We start from the raw sequence: 17,352 nt of genomic DNA on the forward strand, positions 1-17,352 counted from the left end.
TAGTTCTTCAGAGATTTTTTTCTCTTTTGTTAATTATAACTTTCAGATTTTAGATATCACTGTTGTTTTTACTGTTGCCAATGGTTTTCACATTGCTTGTTTAAAAAAAACGTGAACACTTTTTTTGTTTCATTGTTATTTTTTTGTCTCTATAAGGCTCTTTGTCGGGCTTTTGAATGTTTTTATTCTCCTCTTTTTGTTGCCCTTTATAGTACTTCTTTTAAATTGTCGATCATACATGTTTTTCAGTGTTAAATACTGTAATTAGCTGTCAATAATCAAGTTGTTGTAGTTTTATACCTGTTTGTAGCTTGCAATTTAATTGTCATCTTATTAATTGAAAAAAATGCATTTACAAAATTATGTAATCATTTTGTAAACTGGTTTATGCCAATAATAAAATAATTGAATTCGATCAAACTTTTTGATTTTTCTTTGGACTTTTTGTGACCATTTCTTGTACATTAATTATTCAACATTTAGTTTTTAGATGGAGTGTAACATGTGGTTGACTTGTATAAATAAAATGTAAATTCTGAATTCTAACCAAAAGTAATTTGTTAATAATTGGTTTGTTAGGTTGTTTCCACAAAATTTATAAAGTCAGCCCAAATGTAAGAGCATAATAATCTGTGATAAGATTTATTTTTGTTTGTTAATAATCAGTAGTCAACCAAGCAAATAATATATTAAGTATGGTGGATGTTTTAAATCAAAATTTGAGGTTGTTGGGAAGTATTGTAAATGCTTTTGTGCGATGTTTAAGCACAAACAGTTATCAGCTTACTGCAATCTGTCATCATTACAAAGATCTCATTTGATTGTTTTAATACTGTCTACTTATAGCACAGTTGTTTAATCTGGAAGTTGAATAGGTTCTGAAAAGAGAGTTAAAATATAGATATAAAATATTAATTAATCTATCTATATACTATTGTATAAAAATCTAATGGTGTCTGTCTGTATGTGTATTACTAATAGGCGCAAAAACTACTGAAGCAACTGGGCTTAAATTTTACAAAAATATAGCTACCATACCAAGGACCATTATAGGACTATTCACAATTCGACACTGACCGTAGGCTTTGCCCCTTTGGCTTTAAAGTAAAGGTTCTGAGGTGAGGATTTTAAAAGTAAATATTGATTGGTCTCCATGGCTGTCATGAGAACAAATACAATGATGTTTGCAATTTGCTATGTCACCCAAATGTAAACAAGCTGAACTGTCAAACCACATTAATTCACAATTCCACAGCTGACTTATAAATAGGCATATAATATTGTCTAAAATCATGTGACATGTTTATTTATTCTTATATTTGACGGTTCATTGATTATTGATTTTATGAAATAAGTCAGATTGTATATCTGTTGCTGCAACGATAAAAATAAGAGGTCCAACTTTAGATCCTTAAGGAACACCGTGTGCTACTCAAACTTTGTAATTAACGTTTGTGAGTAGTAGATACTTGATTTCCAGCTAGATCAAACCAGAGACCAAAGGCGTGCCCTTTCTTCATCCACTACCCCACTACCATTCTAGCTAATTCCCTATAGCACAATTAAGTCTCATCGTAATGAAACGTGAAGGAAAATAGAAGCTCCACCCAAGTATAAATTGTGTTCTCTGATTTGATCGCTTCATTCTTAGTTGTCAACCGCTATTGAAGTACTTCGCCAGTTGACGGAATAAAGTAAAGTAATTCGGCACAGAAAATGTGCCTTGGTTGAAGGAGTTTGATGTTGATCTTAACCCTTAGCACGATGTTGTTCATTGTATAGGTAGACTGCAGTTGTTCATCAGTCCCGTTTGATTCAGGGACCAAAATTAGTAAAACTTTGCATGCCGACTGCGGTGTGACTCGAGAGGGATTATCAAGCTTATAGGTGACGTTTCTGCGACTATCAAGAACTGCGGTCAGTGCTGAAAGTCAGAAACATGCCGATAAACAATCAAAGTTCCCCTCAATTCAATCATCCCTATCTCAATATAAACTGATAAACGTCCACTGCCAGTCGCATTGTGCAAATGAACTGCAAACTCACTAATCCATTTTTCTTCGTCGAACACTTTTCTACATACACACTCGTCAAATGGCAATCGTAATCAACAGGAATTGTTTCCATCCTACAAAACATTGATACTTGTCGGGAGCGTAAATTTTCTTACACAACATTGTGGAATATTATGACGAGACTAATTGTCTCACAGAGGTTGGGATCGGATAGAATAATAGTGGATTAAGTAAGTATAAACATGTTGTTGGTCTCATATTTTAACTAGCTTGTTTGGCTATGAGGGGAGCTTGGAGACCTTTATTTACAGAAAACGAATATCATATGATTGTTTTGCCCATTTTCCTGATAACCTGGCATTTCCCAATTTAGTCACCTTCCGGTCCACATTTCATATGTTTTTAATTTTATTGTTTTTCCAGGTAAAGTTTGTCTCGAACCTTCGTCTAGATGACGTCAAAATCTACAAGCCAGCGGCTACATCGTCGGACGACGCACAGAACCACGGCGTCAACCTTACTGTAACGGCCAAACCGTAATCCTTATCTTAAACGAGCTTTCTTAAATCTTTAACTCCAATTCCAGCCCCTCAATACTATTTACAAACCTATTTGAATATAGTATTTCTGATAATAATGTGTAGGTTAAACTGTGTGGAGACGTTATATATTCTTCAACTCAAATAATTAGAGCTCATGAACTTTTATTTTATTTTTTTAAAGGCTGTTAACAGTTTTTTTTTTTTACATTCTGACTTAATTTTAAGAAGGAAGCGTACAAGTGTAAATTTTTAAGACAGTTGATTCTTGATAATCCGACATACCTTGAATCGACCAATATCTGTACGATACTTAAATTTAAAAGTGTCTTGGAATCTTGATTAAGTTTTTGTTTTTGAATCACAGGCTCTAATAGTCATTAATGAGAATAAGTTTTTGTTATATGTAAAAGTAGACACCATTTTTTTTATATGTAAAAGTAGACAGATTTTTTTATATGTGAAAGTAGACCGCATTTTTTTACAATGGATTTAATTTACATGAAAATTATCCATTTGTTATTGTATATGAACAAAAATGGAAAGTTGCAGCAAGCACTGATCACACTTTATAATAAAGAAAAAAATCACTCACCGTTTTATAGTTCACTTCATCCATAATTTAATTTGGATTGGATAGGTTAGTTTTATTGATTTTGTAGAATTTCCAGTGAATTAAAGTGATAATGGGTGAAATTATTACATGCCTGTGCTTTGTTAGGTTATTTGTCAATTTAACACAAACCTTAACTTTTTTGGCATCCAAGCTCATACAGGTAGACCTAATTGAATTTAAAATGTAGTTCTACCTTTGTTATTCAGGCCTAAATGATTTAGTTGTGTGGTAGAATCGATATAATGGTTGATTTAAGCGCTTAGTAGTCAAGGAGTGCATAATCAGTCTTCTTAAGTCCACCTTTCATAGTTTATAGGTTATTAGTATTATTTTCACATACCCAATGTTTTCACTAGCGGCTAGTCCCTGCCCATCTAATCTGTTCGGATAGAGTGTCGGGCTGATGAACTGAAAGAGCCGGGTTCAAATCTCACCCGCGGCACAATTTTTTTGTCTCGGATTTTTTCATTATCAGCAAGTTTGGTTGGTTTGGTTAGGTTATGACAGTTTAATTTTATAATTAAAACATTATAAAATTTAATTTCAACCATTTATAGTTTTATTTTATGAACAGAACCATTTTTTCAATTAAACCTTAATTTGATTTTTCATTATCAGCAAGTCTGGTTAGTTTGGTTAGGTTATTACAGTTTAATTTTATAATTAAAAAATTGAATTTGAGGCATTTATAATTTTATTTTTTTAACAAAACTAATTTTTCAATTAGTAAACCTTCATTATAGTCAATCAGAAGCCTCCAAATGACACTGTTGGCAAAACTAATTGGAATAAAAATTCAACTGGAGGGAGGGTAGAAGTTTCGCTCCCGAACAGATTTGGTGGGCAGGGACTAGCCGCTACTAGTAATGTTTTCAGGGATCTCCCATTTTAATTTTAAGGTTAACTAGTTTAATTTTGATATTAAAATGATTTTTATTTATAAAATATTTTAGTTTGGAAGTGTAGGATTATCAAGAGTCTGCCGTACATTTGTTTTCAACGTTTTGCCTCAGAAATACTAAACGACCATTATTATCTGGCCTTGTAATCATTCGTTCTGGGCTGTGATCTTCACACTAACTAATACATCACTTATGCCATTTGAGAGAGTGTTTTGGGGTGTGTTTCTTAATAGTGTGAATCTATCAGATATTTACATTTTTATGACAATCAAAAATGTTAAGAGTTTAACTTAGACCAGTGGCTCAAAAGGTGTCAAACACTTAAGCTTAGTATCACATTTGTTTGTTGATGAGATGATTGCGCTCTTAAACGGATCAGTAAAAATACCACTTATTGTAATTGAAGAAACAAGCTGGAATAATCTTTAAGAAGTTAACTAATAGTTGTGTTCAAATATCTTGCTATATAGTGATAAAACTTTGAAATAGTAATTTACTAAATAGGTAATAACGTATGTGGTGCTTACTTTTTTATTAGACTAGGGAGCACTGCTTAGATTAGCCTATTAAATCATCGTAACTATATGAATAAATTCTTTGAGATCAAATTGATTAGAATATAAAGGAGTACCAAATATTGAAAACATAATTCATTAGATGAACAAAATAAAAGCGCTCTAGCTTTTAAATTCAATTAATTACTGAAAATAATTAAGAAATAAATGTGTATTTGTTTGAGTACTGATTTTATAAATAATGTAAATGAGAACAAAATGTTCTAAAAGTAATTGTAGAATGTTTATGTAGGTGTTTCTCCTATAGTATACAGGGTGTTCAAAAAGTCTTGGTAAATTTTTATCTTTTTTAGAGCAAAGCACAAACTCAGTTAGTTTTTTCATGATAATATTGAACTATGCAATATCAACCATGCCTAAACCCCCAAAAATGGCGGGATTGGTTCTGAATTTTCAAATTTGTACCCTCATTGAGTGGCTCTCGTTTTTTAACAAAAAGGATAACAGTAAAGCAAGCAAGGTGCATGTAAGTTTTGAATCACTGTCATTTTCTATTGGTTTACACAACAATTTGTAAAGACTATTAACGCGAGTTGTGTACACTACTTTACCTAGGACAGTGTTTTAATTACTAAAAATCACTACTCATAACTTCTCGTTCATAACCTCTCATTGCCACTGACAGTCATGCAACAATCATTGTACCAAACAATAATTGCACCACTCAACAATTAAAGTGGTCTAAACAGCTGATTAGTTGAAGCATTACATTTTTACTTCTTTACTCTCAATCCTAGAACCTCTATGGTTTGTTACCCGTGTTGTTAAGTAAAACTATGCTGTTATGTAAGTAAACAAGCTGTTATGTGAAACTTTTCAATTCTAAGAACTGAACTGAAACGGCTACTTTATAAAAACAGTTGTAGGTAAAGATATCAACTTCGTGTTCTTCCTATTATGAGGATAACCATAAAAAGGAGTGTCACTTATTGACGGTTTGAATATCAAATTTTAGAGCCAATCTTAAACTATCCCATTTTGTTTTGGCCAAGTTACTACTATGCTCAAAATGTTTTATTTTTCATAAAAAAGAGTACTGAGTTTTTTAGCTCTATCATAAACCAAAATAGACATTTAATGGTACTGGGACTTATGAAAATCCTAAACAAATCGTTTGTTTCTGAATTTCAAACAAAAATAAATTAGAACCTATTATTTTCAAATGCTTTATGGAATGGTTTGTTACCATGTGTATAATGTAGGTTATAATTAAGAAAAATATTGTAAACATGTTCAATTTATTTTTAAGACAGAGTAGTTTCCCTTAGTAGTGGTATTTTTAAAGTTTGTTTCTTATTTATTATAATTCTTGTTTTATTTTTATTACTCAGAATATTGAATATTTTTAGAGGTATGTTGTTTTATTTATTGATATTTAATGCTTTTTGTTATGTTATCAGTATAGATTTTGTACTTGATTTAGTATTAATATTATCCAACATCATCTACTAATAACGAAACTATATTTAGAGAGCTATAAAATCTGCACATATTTTTAGGTATAATAATAATAAGTAGACCAATAATAGTTTTAATTAAGGATATTGAATCCAATCTTCCTAGACAACTATTAAAATTAAGGTGTTTCCTATTTTCTTACGGGTCAATAACTCGGTAATTCAACAAAACAATGGCAGCTTTTTTTCTATTCGAAGAAAACAATTCAAGTTGTATCAAATAGAAGATCAAATATTTTTGTAATATGGATATTGCCATTTTATTGTTTTGCTGAGAAGGTTCTGTTAAATCTTGTACTTATCAAAAGTATTGTACTCGGGCATTTTTAACTGATGCTCAAGAAAAATCTAATTGAGGAACACCTTTTTTACTATTTAAAATTATGAATTTTTCAGAAGTTCTTATTGCTTAGGCTATTATTGTAGTTAACCAACAGGGTTTCTCCAAATGTACTTGATAGCGTAAGTTAATATTCTGTGCTTTGTCTAAATTTTAGTTAACAAGTTAGCCTGTAGATTAGAAGGTGTTTCTTGTGTTTGTCATCACCTCTACTAACTTTTGTTTATTTTATCCTTGTTTGGTTGTGGTTTATTTTTCAGTTATAATCTGTAAATTTCTTGCCCACTTACTAGATTTATTAAATTTTATATTATCTTTTTTACTCGACACCGTGGTTTCTCATTGTTTCCTTAACCCATATTTTGATAATCAAATATAATTACTAAAAGATAAACAAACTTAAGGATATAATTAGTGTAAAAGTAGTATATTTGGACTTGGGTGTCTTCAACTAAAGGCTGTTGTCGCTAAAGTTTCATAAAGTTAGCGGTTGCTAAAGTTGTTCATATCTTTATTCTTACACGTTTAAAGACCAGACGATTTGTAAAACAAATAAAACCTCACTAACTCGATCATTTGTGGACCCAGAGGTGTCGAGTTTGGGGGTTGTCAAGCTATCCAGAACATGGACATGTTTACCTTACCTCCTTGGTCATTGAAACCTTAGAAGGTTTTTGGCCTCGCCAACATTGTCTCTTTACTCTTCTCTATTCTCGGCTGCCTCAGGTGTAGTGCACAAGACAGCAGACAGCCATATCCTTCACCTGACTCCACCGCGGTCTCGGCCTGCCGAGTGGTCTCGTGCCTCTGGGTTATTCTGATCCACAGCTTTTATCATCGATGAATTTTCCCTTAATATAAACTGCATGAATTTTTAACGGTTTTATCTGAATTTAAATTTCATCCAATCCTATTTTATCTTGAATATATCTAAGTTACGATCTTTATGAAAGGAGTTTGACAACGGTGGCTATATATAAAAAGAAGGCAAATTTTGTATGCTGACATAATGCTGAAACCCTCAGTTCTGTCAGTATTGTTTTTTTTTCTGTGAATTGTTTGCTTTAGCCTCTCCCTAGCCCCTATAATCTTCAGCTTTATGACTTGCTGAGTGATGTTTTGTGGTGACCAACCGTTTGTCCATGTAAGTAATGATATTAGGCCTATATAAGCTTGCTTAGCTTAACTTTGATTAACAATAAATCTCCCTTAAAACGGAGAGATAAATCATGTTGGTTTGCTTCAGTTCCGTTGTTGTTCCTTTACAGATAATTATTGTTCATAATGTCATTTGTTATAATGGTATTTTATTTTGGTGTCCCACAAAGAGGTCTATAGTTGTTAAAATAATATACCAGACTAATTACACACACTAGAAAGTTATCAAAAATCAGGAATGATATCTTTAATAGTTTTTAAGATAATAATTTGAATTACGAAAAATGTGGGTATTTCACTAATGGGATGTTAAAAGGATTGTAGGCCTATTCTTAATTTTTGTTTTTTCCTCTCACCCATAAAATCTATTCCTAAAGTTTTTGTATCTACTTACAAGACACCTTGTATGTTTAACTACCAAAACTTTTATCGACAGCAAACTAATAGAATATTTTAATGTTCCCAGTACTTGATTCATAAACATTATTCCTATTGAAAATTTTAGAGTATAAAGTATACATTTTAGTTTTTAATTTTCAAGTTATATTCGTGCTAACTCACAATAGTTACAAAACAAACATAATGTGTTGTGTGCACCATAGAACACAATAATTATGGTTAGATCAAACGTCTGCATAAGGGACGAAAACACGAACAAGTGTTGTAAGCGTCACCACAGACAGGGGAATAACGAAATTAAACTATGGTTATGGTCATTGTTCCTTATGGTCCATTCTGGTATCCCTTATCTGTTGCGTCAATCTCAAGAAATGGATACCCTTGCAATGAGCAAACTTATGTATTAGCTGGTATGCACTTGCTAGTTTCTGTGCAATTCATTAATGAGCAATCGGCTAAAAACAGAAACAATCATAGGCTATAGTACTTTTACTACTCAAACGTTGAGAACTAAAATCCACGTTGATTGATAATGAGATGAATCACACTACTGCATACAACCGGTGACTCATTTTTAAAGACACTATTCTCTCTGTCAGCTGTTAGCTGTATGATATCACTATGCCATTATTACCCCATCTCCACAACATACAGCATCGAGACAAGGTCAAACTAGAAAAACAGGCCATGCCGCAGGATCTATGACATCACAGTTGTGGATAGATTCACTGTCATTTCCCATATGTTTTAGGTAAATAAGCTCGTTGTTTGTCAGATTTTAACGGTAACATTTTATTACAACTCTACCACTGTGACATAGTGTTGCGCTGCCCGTGCTGCAGCATGGCCTGTTTTTTTAGTGGGGTCTTGATCTAGGTTGGATACTGAAGTAGACATCCCATCAATCCAGCTGTTACCATTTTTTATTAAAACGTTTTTTAAAACGTTTTTATTAGCTCGCTTTCTTGTCCGGTACAAATTTTGCAATCAATTTTATACTAACTTCCCGATGAGCTAGAGACTTGAAACTTGAAGCATAGCTCACAAATGGAAGACAATGCAATATTTTATAATTTAATTTTCATATTTCCCTTGGGCTACACCCCATTGGCTTGTTTTTGTTAAGTCGCTTTCTTACAAATTTTGATACTTCCCGATGAGCTAGAGACTTGAAACTTGAAACATAGCTCACAAATGGATGACCATGCAATATTATATCATTTAATTTTCATATTTCCCTTGGGCTACGCCCCATGGGCTTGTTTTAATTAGCTCACGTTCCTACAAATTTTGATATAAATTTTAAACGAAGTTCCCGATGAGCTAGAGACTTGAAATTTGAAACATAGCTCACAAATGGATGACAATACAATATTATATAATTTAATTTTCATAACTCCCTTGGGCTACGCCCCATGGGCTTACAAATTTTCCATGTTTACATTTTGAAAGAATGTAAATATATCAATTAATTTAAGTCAGCTGTAAACATTAAATTTGACAGTTCAAAGAGCAGATGTTAAGAGGTACAGGTTATGCTCCAAAGAGATTTTGTTCTTGATACAAACAAACATTTCAAAATAAAGATAAACAATCTGCTAGCAGATATAAAGGTGTTTGTTAATAATGTCAATTGTTATATTTAGTATTCTATACAGTAAACAATAAATTAAATTGATTGATATATTTATAGTTAGTAGGCAGGCCATACATTCAATCTAATACATAATTAAATGAAAAGAAACTCAAATAAACCTTAGATTTCCCACATGCCTCTGTGTTAATCTAATATAGATGCTTGAAATATATTTAACAATTAACATCAACACACACTAAAAACTAAAAAGTAGAAAATAATTTATAAATAAAAAACTTTTTAAAACAAAACGTTTTTAAACGCACTAAAAAGTAGATAAATATGTGGAGAGTATAAATACTTGTAAGATTTAAAACGAAAAACGTGGGGTGCATGCAATTGATAATAGTACATTAGTTCAATAGGTGAAGGTAATTGTAAATTATCTTTTGCATGCGCCCCACGTTTTTCGTTTTAAATCTTACAAGTATTTATACTCTCCACATATTTATCTACTTTTTAGTGCGTTTAAAAACGTTTTGTTTCAAAAAGTTTTTATTTATAAATTATTTTTCTTAAAAAAGAACATGGATGTGTGAGCCATTCACAGAATGTGCTAGTGTCTATAATTATATTTTCTACCTTGTTTATTGTTGCTGACGAACAGTTTGATTTGGTAAAAAAGTTTTTGTATTTGAAAGATATCAGTACCTAATTTAGATCAGCACAACCATTGGGTAGGTCAAATCAACTACGACGATTTTTGATTTTAAAACTGGGGACAACTATAACATAGGGATGGAATGTCTAGTTTTATTAACAGTCAAAGGTTGTACCAACTGACAGGCTAAATACGATTTGGGCCATAACAAAACTAGATTTGCGGAAACAATTTGATTTATTACTTTGATAAAAATAGGACCAGGATCTCTAAATTTGTAGGAAAGGTCATTAAGGCTACGGCCACACGGGCGTTTTTTTCACGCACAAACGCAGCGTGAAAACACGCGAAAAATTAGAGTAGCATTGAAACAAATAGGCGCCCGCTACTGCGGGAAAACACACTGCGTGTGGCATACCTCATTTAATTTAATGCTGCTCATATTTCTTGCGTTTATTTCACGCAGCGTTCTTGCGTGAAAAAACGCCCGTGTGGCCGTAGCCTTAAAACAAATCAGTTTAAATTTAAGCTTGATAGTCCTATCTCTATTTTTGTTAGGGCAGAGGTGATTGATCAAGAGTTAGTAAGAAATTATTATGTAGCATTAATTTGGATGCACGATTGTATAATTGTTAGATTTAAATATTTATTTTATATTACAGGTATCAGGTCAGAGGTGGCATGCTATTTCCCAGCAAGCTGAATAAGAAGAACAAAGAGTTAAATTAACATATATAATCGAACACTCTTCATTAAATGATATTCACTGCAAGTATGAACACGTATGGTGTTGTGCTGGTGTCTTTGTAGAACTATTAAACAATACACTATTTACTTTATTGTATCTAAGTTTCTTAAACGCCCATACCTCATTTTTGTTAACTTATTATGATTCCAACAATGTACTCATCATCAGCATTAAAAGTTACGCAAGCATAAATTGAACAACACAAACACATTACAAAAAAGCTGATGTAAAAGGTTTTTGGTTGAGGCAGCACTTGTATGACTACATTTACCTAGCTGTTACCCACGGGCTTCACTGTTGGATCTTCTTATTGATTGGTTCTACAAGTGGAAATTTTGCCTAAATTCAACAAAATGTGAAACCAAAATATTCTCCTTGAAAAAACATACATTGCCACATGAAATTCAAATATATGGTAACTTTCTACCTTGGAACCCTGATGACCAGGCCATAAAATATCTTGGAGTATGGCTGGACAAAAAACTTAATTGGAACTACCACGTTAATTAAAAACTGTCCCAAGGTTATGCACGCCTTGCAAAGCTTTTCCCTTTAATCAATAGGAAATCTACTCTGAAGCCAGCTTGTACAGTTCTAATCTATAAATCAATAATTCGGCCCTTGATTACATATGCATCTCCTATTTGGGGATTAGCTATATCAAAAAACAAACTCTTCAAAATTCAAGTGATTCAAAACAAAATTCTAAGAATAGCGGTGAATGCTCCCTGGTTTGTTAGAAACAGGCATATACATGAAGAACTAGGAGTGGAGTCTATCTCGGCCTTTATTGAAAAAACCACCTCAAAATTTCTAAAATCTTTAAACGATGTTCCTGGTGCATTAACTTTTCATCTTGGTGAAGCAACTGAGAACAGGAGGCTACGTCGAAGGCTCCCTCAAGATCTATTGGAGGAATGAAGCCTAAAGAAGATTAAATTATTCTCTACATTAATTATGTTACAGGGTAACTCAGGTTTGGGCGAACCCACGATGTTATTATAGTTAATTTCTTATTAATTTTGTTAAAACTTCTGTGTATAATGTCTACATTGAACCAGAAATAAATGATGCTGTAAAAAAAAAGTATTAATAAAACTATTGATTGGTTAAGCTGAAATATACAAAACAGAATACAGTAATACAAACAAATAATCACACCTGATTTTAATAAGGTATTGTAATAAATTGAAAGAATATGACATATACAAATAAGTACAGCTGAGGTATTTTTTACATTAGGTATAAAAATAGAAAGTTGCCTTTTAGAAAGGAACTACGACAAGGGCAATTTATCTTCTTAGCTTTAGGTTCAAAACTATTTTGGGATTATAATAAAAATTGTAAAAATAAAACTTGCCTTGAATTGCCAATATTCAATCATAAATAATGCTATAGTATCTTCACTTGCAACACAAAATTCAAAACCATTATTACTGTTACCAATAATTAAAGAAAAGAAGTGTTATTTATTTGAATTTATGATTCTGATTTTTGAACAATACTGAAACAAAATAGTATATTTCATCACAGGGGCATTAAGTGACACTTTTTTACTATCTTGACAAGCACAACAATTTGAAATTTGGACTAAAGCATTATTGGTGGAGAAATCATATTACTCCTGGTGGAGAAATCATATTACTCCCTGGCAGATTTCTTAAATGATTATGACATTAATTGATGATTAGTTTATATGAAATATGAGTCAGATTGTTTTTAATTATTTTGTCTCGGACATTGCGGCAAGATCTTCATTTACATTTGTTTGCTAACTTTTTTTGAATTGGCAACTTTCTCTCAATTGCACTGTTCTTGTTATTATTTTGTTGTAATTTTTTAGTTTAATTTTTTATAGCTTATTGATCGACTATGCATCTATTCACGATTGCCTTTTTAAAATGTCGGAAAATAAGTGAGGGTTGAAAAGACACTTTTTGCCCATGAGATGAACTATCTTTTGTCCCATTGCAACACTATTTAACAAACTAAGTTAAAACTGTACAGTACTTAATTTTCCTTTTGTGAATCGGCTATCCGTATTGTGCAGTCAGGCAAAAGATACAGTTCATCATTAGCCAAGAATAGTTTATCCTCACCTTAACTTACGCTTGTGTAAAAGAGATACTTTATTTTATAATTCAGGAAATTATAATTATAAAAAAAAACAAGTTGTCTTACAGTAACTATTTTTGTTAGATGCATGGTAATAATTTATTGCATGGTTGCATTTACAAATTAGCAGCTGCTTAATTAATTAATACTGATAATAAATCATTTCAATGTGTAATGGATTTTGCAAGAGTACAATACACGAAAGAAAGATTGATTTATTACGGAACATAAAACAACTGTTAAGTGTCCAGTAATCAAATTTCTATTTAATATGACAACTTTTTTTAACAATATTTAATTAACTTAGATAAAAATTTAATGATGGTACAGGTGTATTTAAATAGGATTTCATGAATTGTAATCTAACATTCAAGGAGGAAGTGCTCTAGTAATAAAGGTGAGTGTAATTTTAATTTTAAACTCGACCAAAAATAACTAATGTATTTTAATTTTAAATTAATTTTTTGTGCTTATTTTTGAGCCTATTTTAATTTATAAATGGATTCTGCAGACCTACAGGTATATCTTTCTAACAGTATGCGTAGATTATTCCTACGTGCACACAAGTTGAGAAAAAAGGTTTTAAAGAAACATACCTGCCTATTAATTATATAGATGCTGTAAAAATACATTTTTATACCACACAATTATTTATTCATTCGGAAATAATTTTGCAAAGTTTTAAATTTTCACAGTTTATTAATTGAGATGTGTACCATATACCTTTTTGAACCCATATCAAGACTTACTTTTAAAACTCTTTAACAAAATATAAGACACTCAAAATTAAATTAAATCAAAATAATAATTCTTTTTGTCTACTTTCAATTCTTTACTCTCAAAAAACATTTCACTGTTTTCAAGTCAAAAATAATCAATTACGCAAATTTTCAAGCTATTTTTGGTGATACAAATATTTTTGTTATTACATATAGTTTCGTTATTCACAGACCAAAGTTTATTATTTTTTTAATGTAATTTGTAGAGTATTCAGTTAGTGAAGACTATTTTTCCAGAGACAAAAAATGAAGAATTGTAAAACTTAAGTGGCAAATGCCACATTCAGTTTATGATAAATAGCATATTTTTAGAGCATTCTGATTCGAAAAGTAATAAAATATTCTTAAAAAAATTTAGGTTTTAAAACCAAGGTTCATTTATAGTTTTTAATTTATTTACCTATGTTATGTTACAGATGAATATGCTACTAATTGCTGTGGTTTTGAGTGTTGCGGCGGTAAGAGGCTCTTGTTGTTTAATTAAATAACAGTTTATGTTGGATTCTCAAAATGTTTATGATTACTAAATTAAATTGCATGATTGGTTCCACTATTATGGAGATGATAAAATAAGTGATCTAAAACTATTTTAATGATACCTAATGATATACATATAAATATACCTAATGTATATTTATTCATACTATGTAAACTACTGGAGATAACTAGGAGTGTTACAAAACTTATTTGATAATGTTTTTAACAATATAATTTTGTAAATTTTGACTGTGGCAAAAACAGCTGTTTTTAATAAGTTACATGCTATCTGTGTCTAAAGTAGTTATTTTTCTCCCTAGGAAGTATAAAGCTTATTTAGTCCCTAGGAATAAAAGTCAGCTGTTGTTAACTAAGTTTTAAACTTTGATTGTGAGTAATTGTGTGTATAAAAAAATGTGTCAGTTTTTAAAATCACTTGTAGCTTATTGTTGCATTCATGTCAATACAATGGTTTAGTAATAACGTCCACTACCACAATCACACAGAATGATGAAATATTGCAAAAATCACACATGCAAAAAGTGAAATTTTAACCGCCACTCAGTTTTCGCCCTAGGCTTCACCTCGGTCGTGGTCGTCAATCTTGAATTCGGGACGAAAAGAGTTACTTTATGCCCTAGTGATGAAATATAGTATTGAGTATTGTGACAACAGTAATAAACATTTTATTTTCCTTAAATAACAACTTGATATATTTTTATTGTAGAGGTAATCCTGAGAGATCAATAGGTTTCGTACCCATTACAAACACATTCAAGTTGACAACCAACAATTATTATTTTTATATCTAAATGCCACTTTAGACCCCTTAATCAGACCCTGAATTGTTTCTTGATGCGATTCCTCTGAAATATTTCAAAGCAAAACCTGGATGTTTCCAAGCTCATAGCCGAGGTATATTAGTTAGTGAATTTATATTATTGCATCAACAGCAAAGGTTCTTAGAAGTAAGTTGTTGATTTTTTGTCTTTGTTTTAGCTAACAAACTGCCAATCACCACATTCATTCTTCTTTGGTGTTATTTCACCTCAAGTCTCACCGCCAGCTGGAGTTCCTTCTGCATCCAAATGGAACCGTAAAAATATAAGGAAACCTATACCAAACCCACCACCTTTTGCGCCAAGGTTTGCTCCGCCACCGACTACACCCCCAATTGAGCCAAGAGATTTTGGGTTTTCTCCGCCAATACATCCACCATATTTTGTTCCACAAGATTATGCGCCAAGGTTTTCTCCGCCACCGACTCCACCCCCTATTGAGCCAAGAGATTTCGGGTTTTCTCCGCCACCAGAGCCAAGAGATTTTCCTCAACCTACAAGATCAAGAAGAGATTTAGACCTGTTACCAGAAAAACTTAGAACTTTACCAGAAAACAGTGCGGTGGTTCTTTTCAATCTTTCGCCTGAAAAAAGCATTGACAGTAGACACGGAGGAGCTGCAAGATCGTTTGACCCAGACTACAGCACTAGAGGGTTTGATACAGACCCAACAGGACTGTTTCGATCGTTTGACCCAGACTACAGCACAAGAGCGTTTGATACAGACCCAACAGGAATGTATCGATCGTTTGACCCAGACTTTGAGACTAGAGACTTTGATGAAGCTGAAAGGTCGTTTGACCCAGACTACAGCTACTAGAGAGTTTGATGTAGCTGGAAGATGTAGAAGATGCTGAAGATGAAGTGATACAAGTAGATTTATTGGTTGGACACAAGCAATATTATGGTAGAACTAAATATTGAAAGAATTATATCAATCCTGATCAAAGTTCAGTTGCTTTTCTTTATTGCCCATAAAACTCTCTTACCTTTGATAAATTTTTAGGACTTTTGTGAAGTCAGCAGACTTACCTGAATAGAAAAAAGTCCAATCTGGCACAAGAAACACCAACTTTACACAAAACTTTTGAATATTTAATGTTCTCTGACAGCATTTTCAAATAAGGAAGTTATAAGTTGGAGATAAAGTTGTCTTTAGACCTAAGGGTGGCCAGGAAGTTGTTGCATCTGTGTTAACAATATGTAAAAGTTTCTGTTTATCTTTTAAAGATTATAGGTAGCCTAGGTGTTTCACCATCTTCTGGGCTATCGTCGGACATTCCAGCTATATTTGCTCAGCGGATCCTGTTTCGTAAAGGCAGAATCTGCACTTGTCCGTCTGTCTAACCCCTATCTTGAGGTACTTCCTCACATAGCCCCGTAAGTAGCCCCTATCAAGAGGCTTATTTCCCCTTTTTGGAGGTCGAAGATGTTTCTCATTCCTTACGAAGTGGATTAATGAGCATCTTCGATTGTCTTAGGCCTGGGGTATTTTCCCTATCCTTTACTTGTTGTCTTGTTGCCCAGGCTAGGATTTTTGATCGGCCTTTGCTCACTGGGACTCCGCAGCATGGTTCAGGCCTGACAAGTTTGCACTTTGCTCCCTCACCTGCCAGAACGTCAGCCCTTATGTTGCCTTCGTGCCCAGCGTGACCTGGGATCTATGCAAGTTAGACTATGTTGTGTTCGCCCAAGGCCTTGAGGGCGTTCTTGCAGCTCTGCACAGCTTTAGATTTCCAAAAAGTTTATATTGAAGTTAACCATAGTAAAACCAAACTAGCCATAATGAAGAAAAGCAAGTCTTACACATTTTTTGCTTGGACGTGTGAGTCAATGAGTTTATTGGTAACAGTCCTGAAAATATTACAAAATAACCATAGTGCAAGCACCTGTGAATGACCTTTTAAGCTTTAGGATTCTTTAAATTACTTTCACAAAGACCACTGCAGTGATGTATTCGTTAAAAAATGATTATATTGACTATATTTTTAAATCACGCTAAGATTACTTTTATAAATTAATAAAACCCAAAGGAATTGAATAAGCACACTGTTCTTAATGCTTGAACATTTATTCAACATACTCTCACAGAACAGTTATATCACAATGGCCTCCACCATATTTGTACATTCATTGTCTAACAAAATATATTTATC

The 17,352-nt window shown here is 32.4% G+C and overlaps 2 protein-coding genes across 2 annotated transcripts in view; both read left to right on the top strand.

Moving 5' to 3' along the window:
* The window catches only part of LOC128996496 (putative phosphatidate phosphatase), a 32,466-nt gene extending 21,411 nt beyond the window's left edge, over window positions 1-11,055 (top strand). Inside the window, exons 7-8 of the mRNA XM_054421867.1 lie at window positions 2,439-2,537; window positions 10,901-11,055. Coding sequence (XP_054277842.1) covers window positions 2,439-2,537; window positions 10,901-10,945 — 144 coding nt within the window. The 3' untranslated portion in view covers window positions 10,946-11,055. The remainder of the gene's footprint in view (window positions 1-2,438; window positions 2,538-10,900) is intronic.
* Window positions 11,056-13,432: 2,377 nt separating this feature from the next.
* Window positions 13,433-16,145, top strand: LOC128997021 (uncharacterized). The gene is made up of 3 exons (XM_054422599.1): window positions 13,433-13,498; window positions 14,297-14,338; window positions 15,357-16,145. Exons 2-3 carry the CDS (start codon window positions 14,297-14,299, stop codon window positions 16,014-16,016), a joined length of 702 nt encoding a protein of 233 aa, XP_054278574.1. The 5' UTR covers window positions 13,433-13,498; the 3' UTR covers window positions 16,017-16,145.
* Window positions 16,146-17,352: the final 1,207 nt, after the last annotated feature.

The sequence above is a fragment of the Macrosteles quadrilineatus genome, unplaced genomic scaffold (assembly GCF_028750875.1).
Source record: "Macrosteles quadrilineatus isolate MER2022 unplaced genomic scaffold, UCM_ALF_1.0 Scaffold_6__1_contigs__length_79288215, whole genome shotgun sequence".
NCBI lineage: Eukaryota > Metazoa > Arthropoda > Insecta > Hemiptera > Cicadellidae > Macrosteles > Macrosteles quadrilineatus.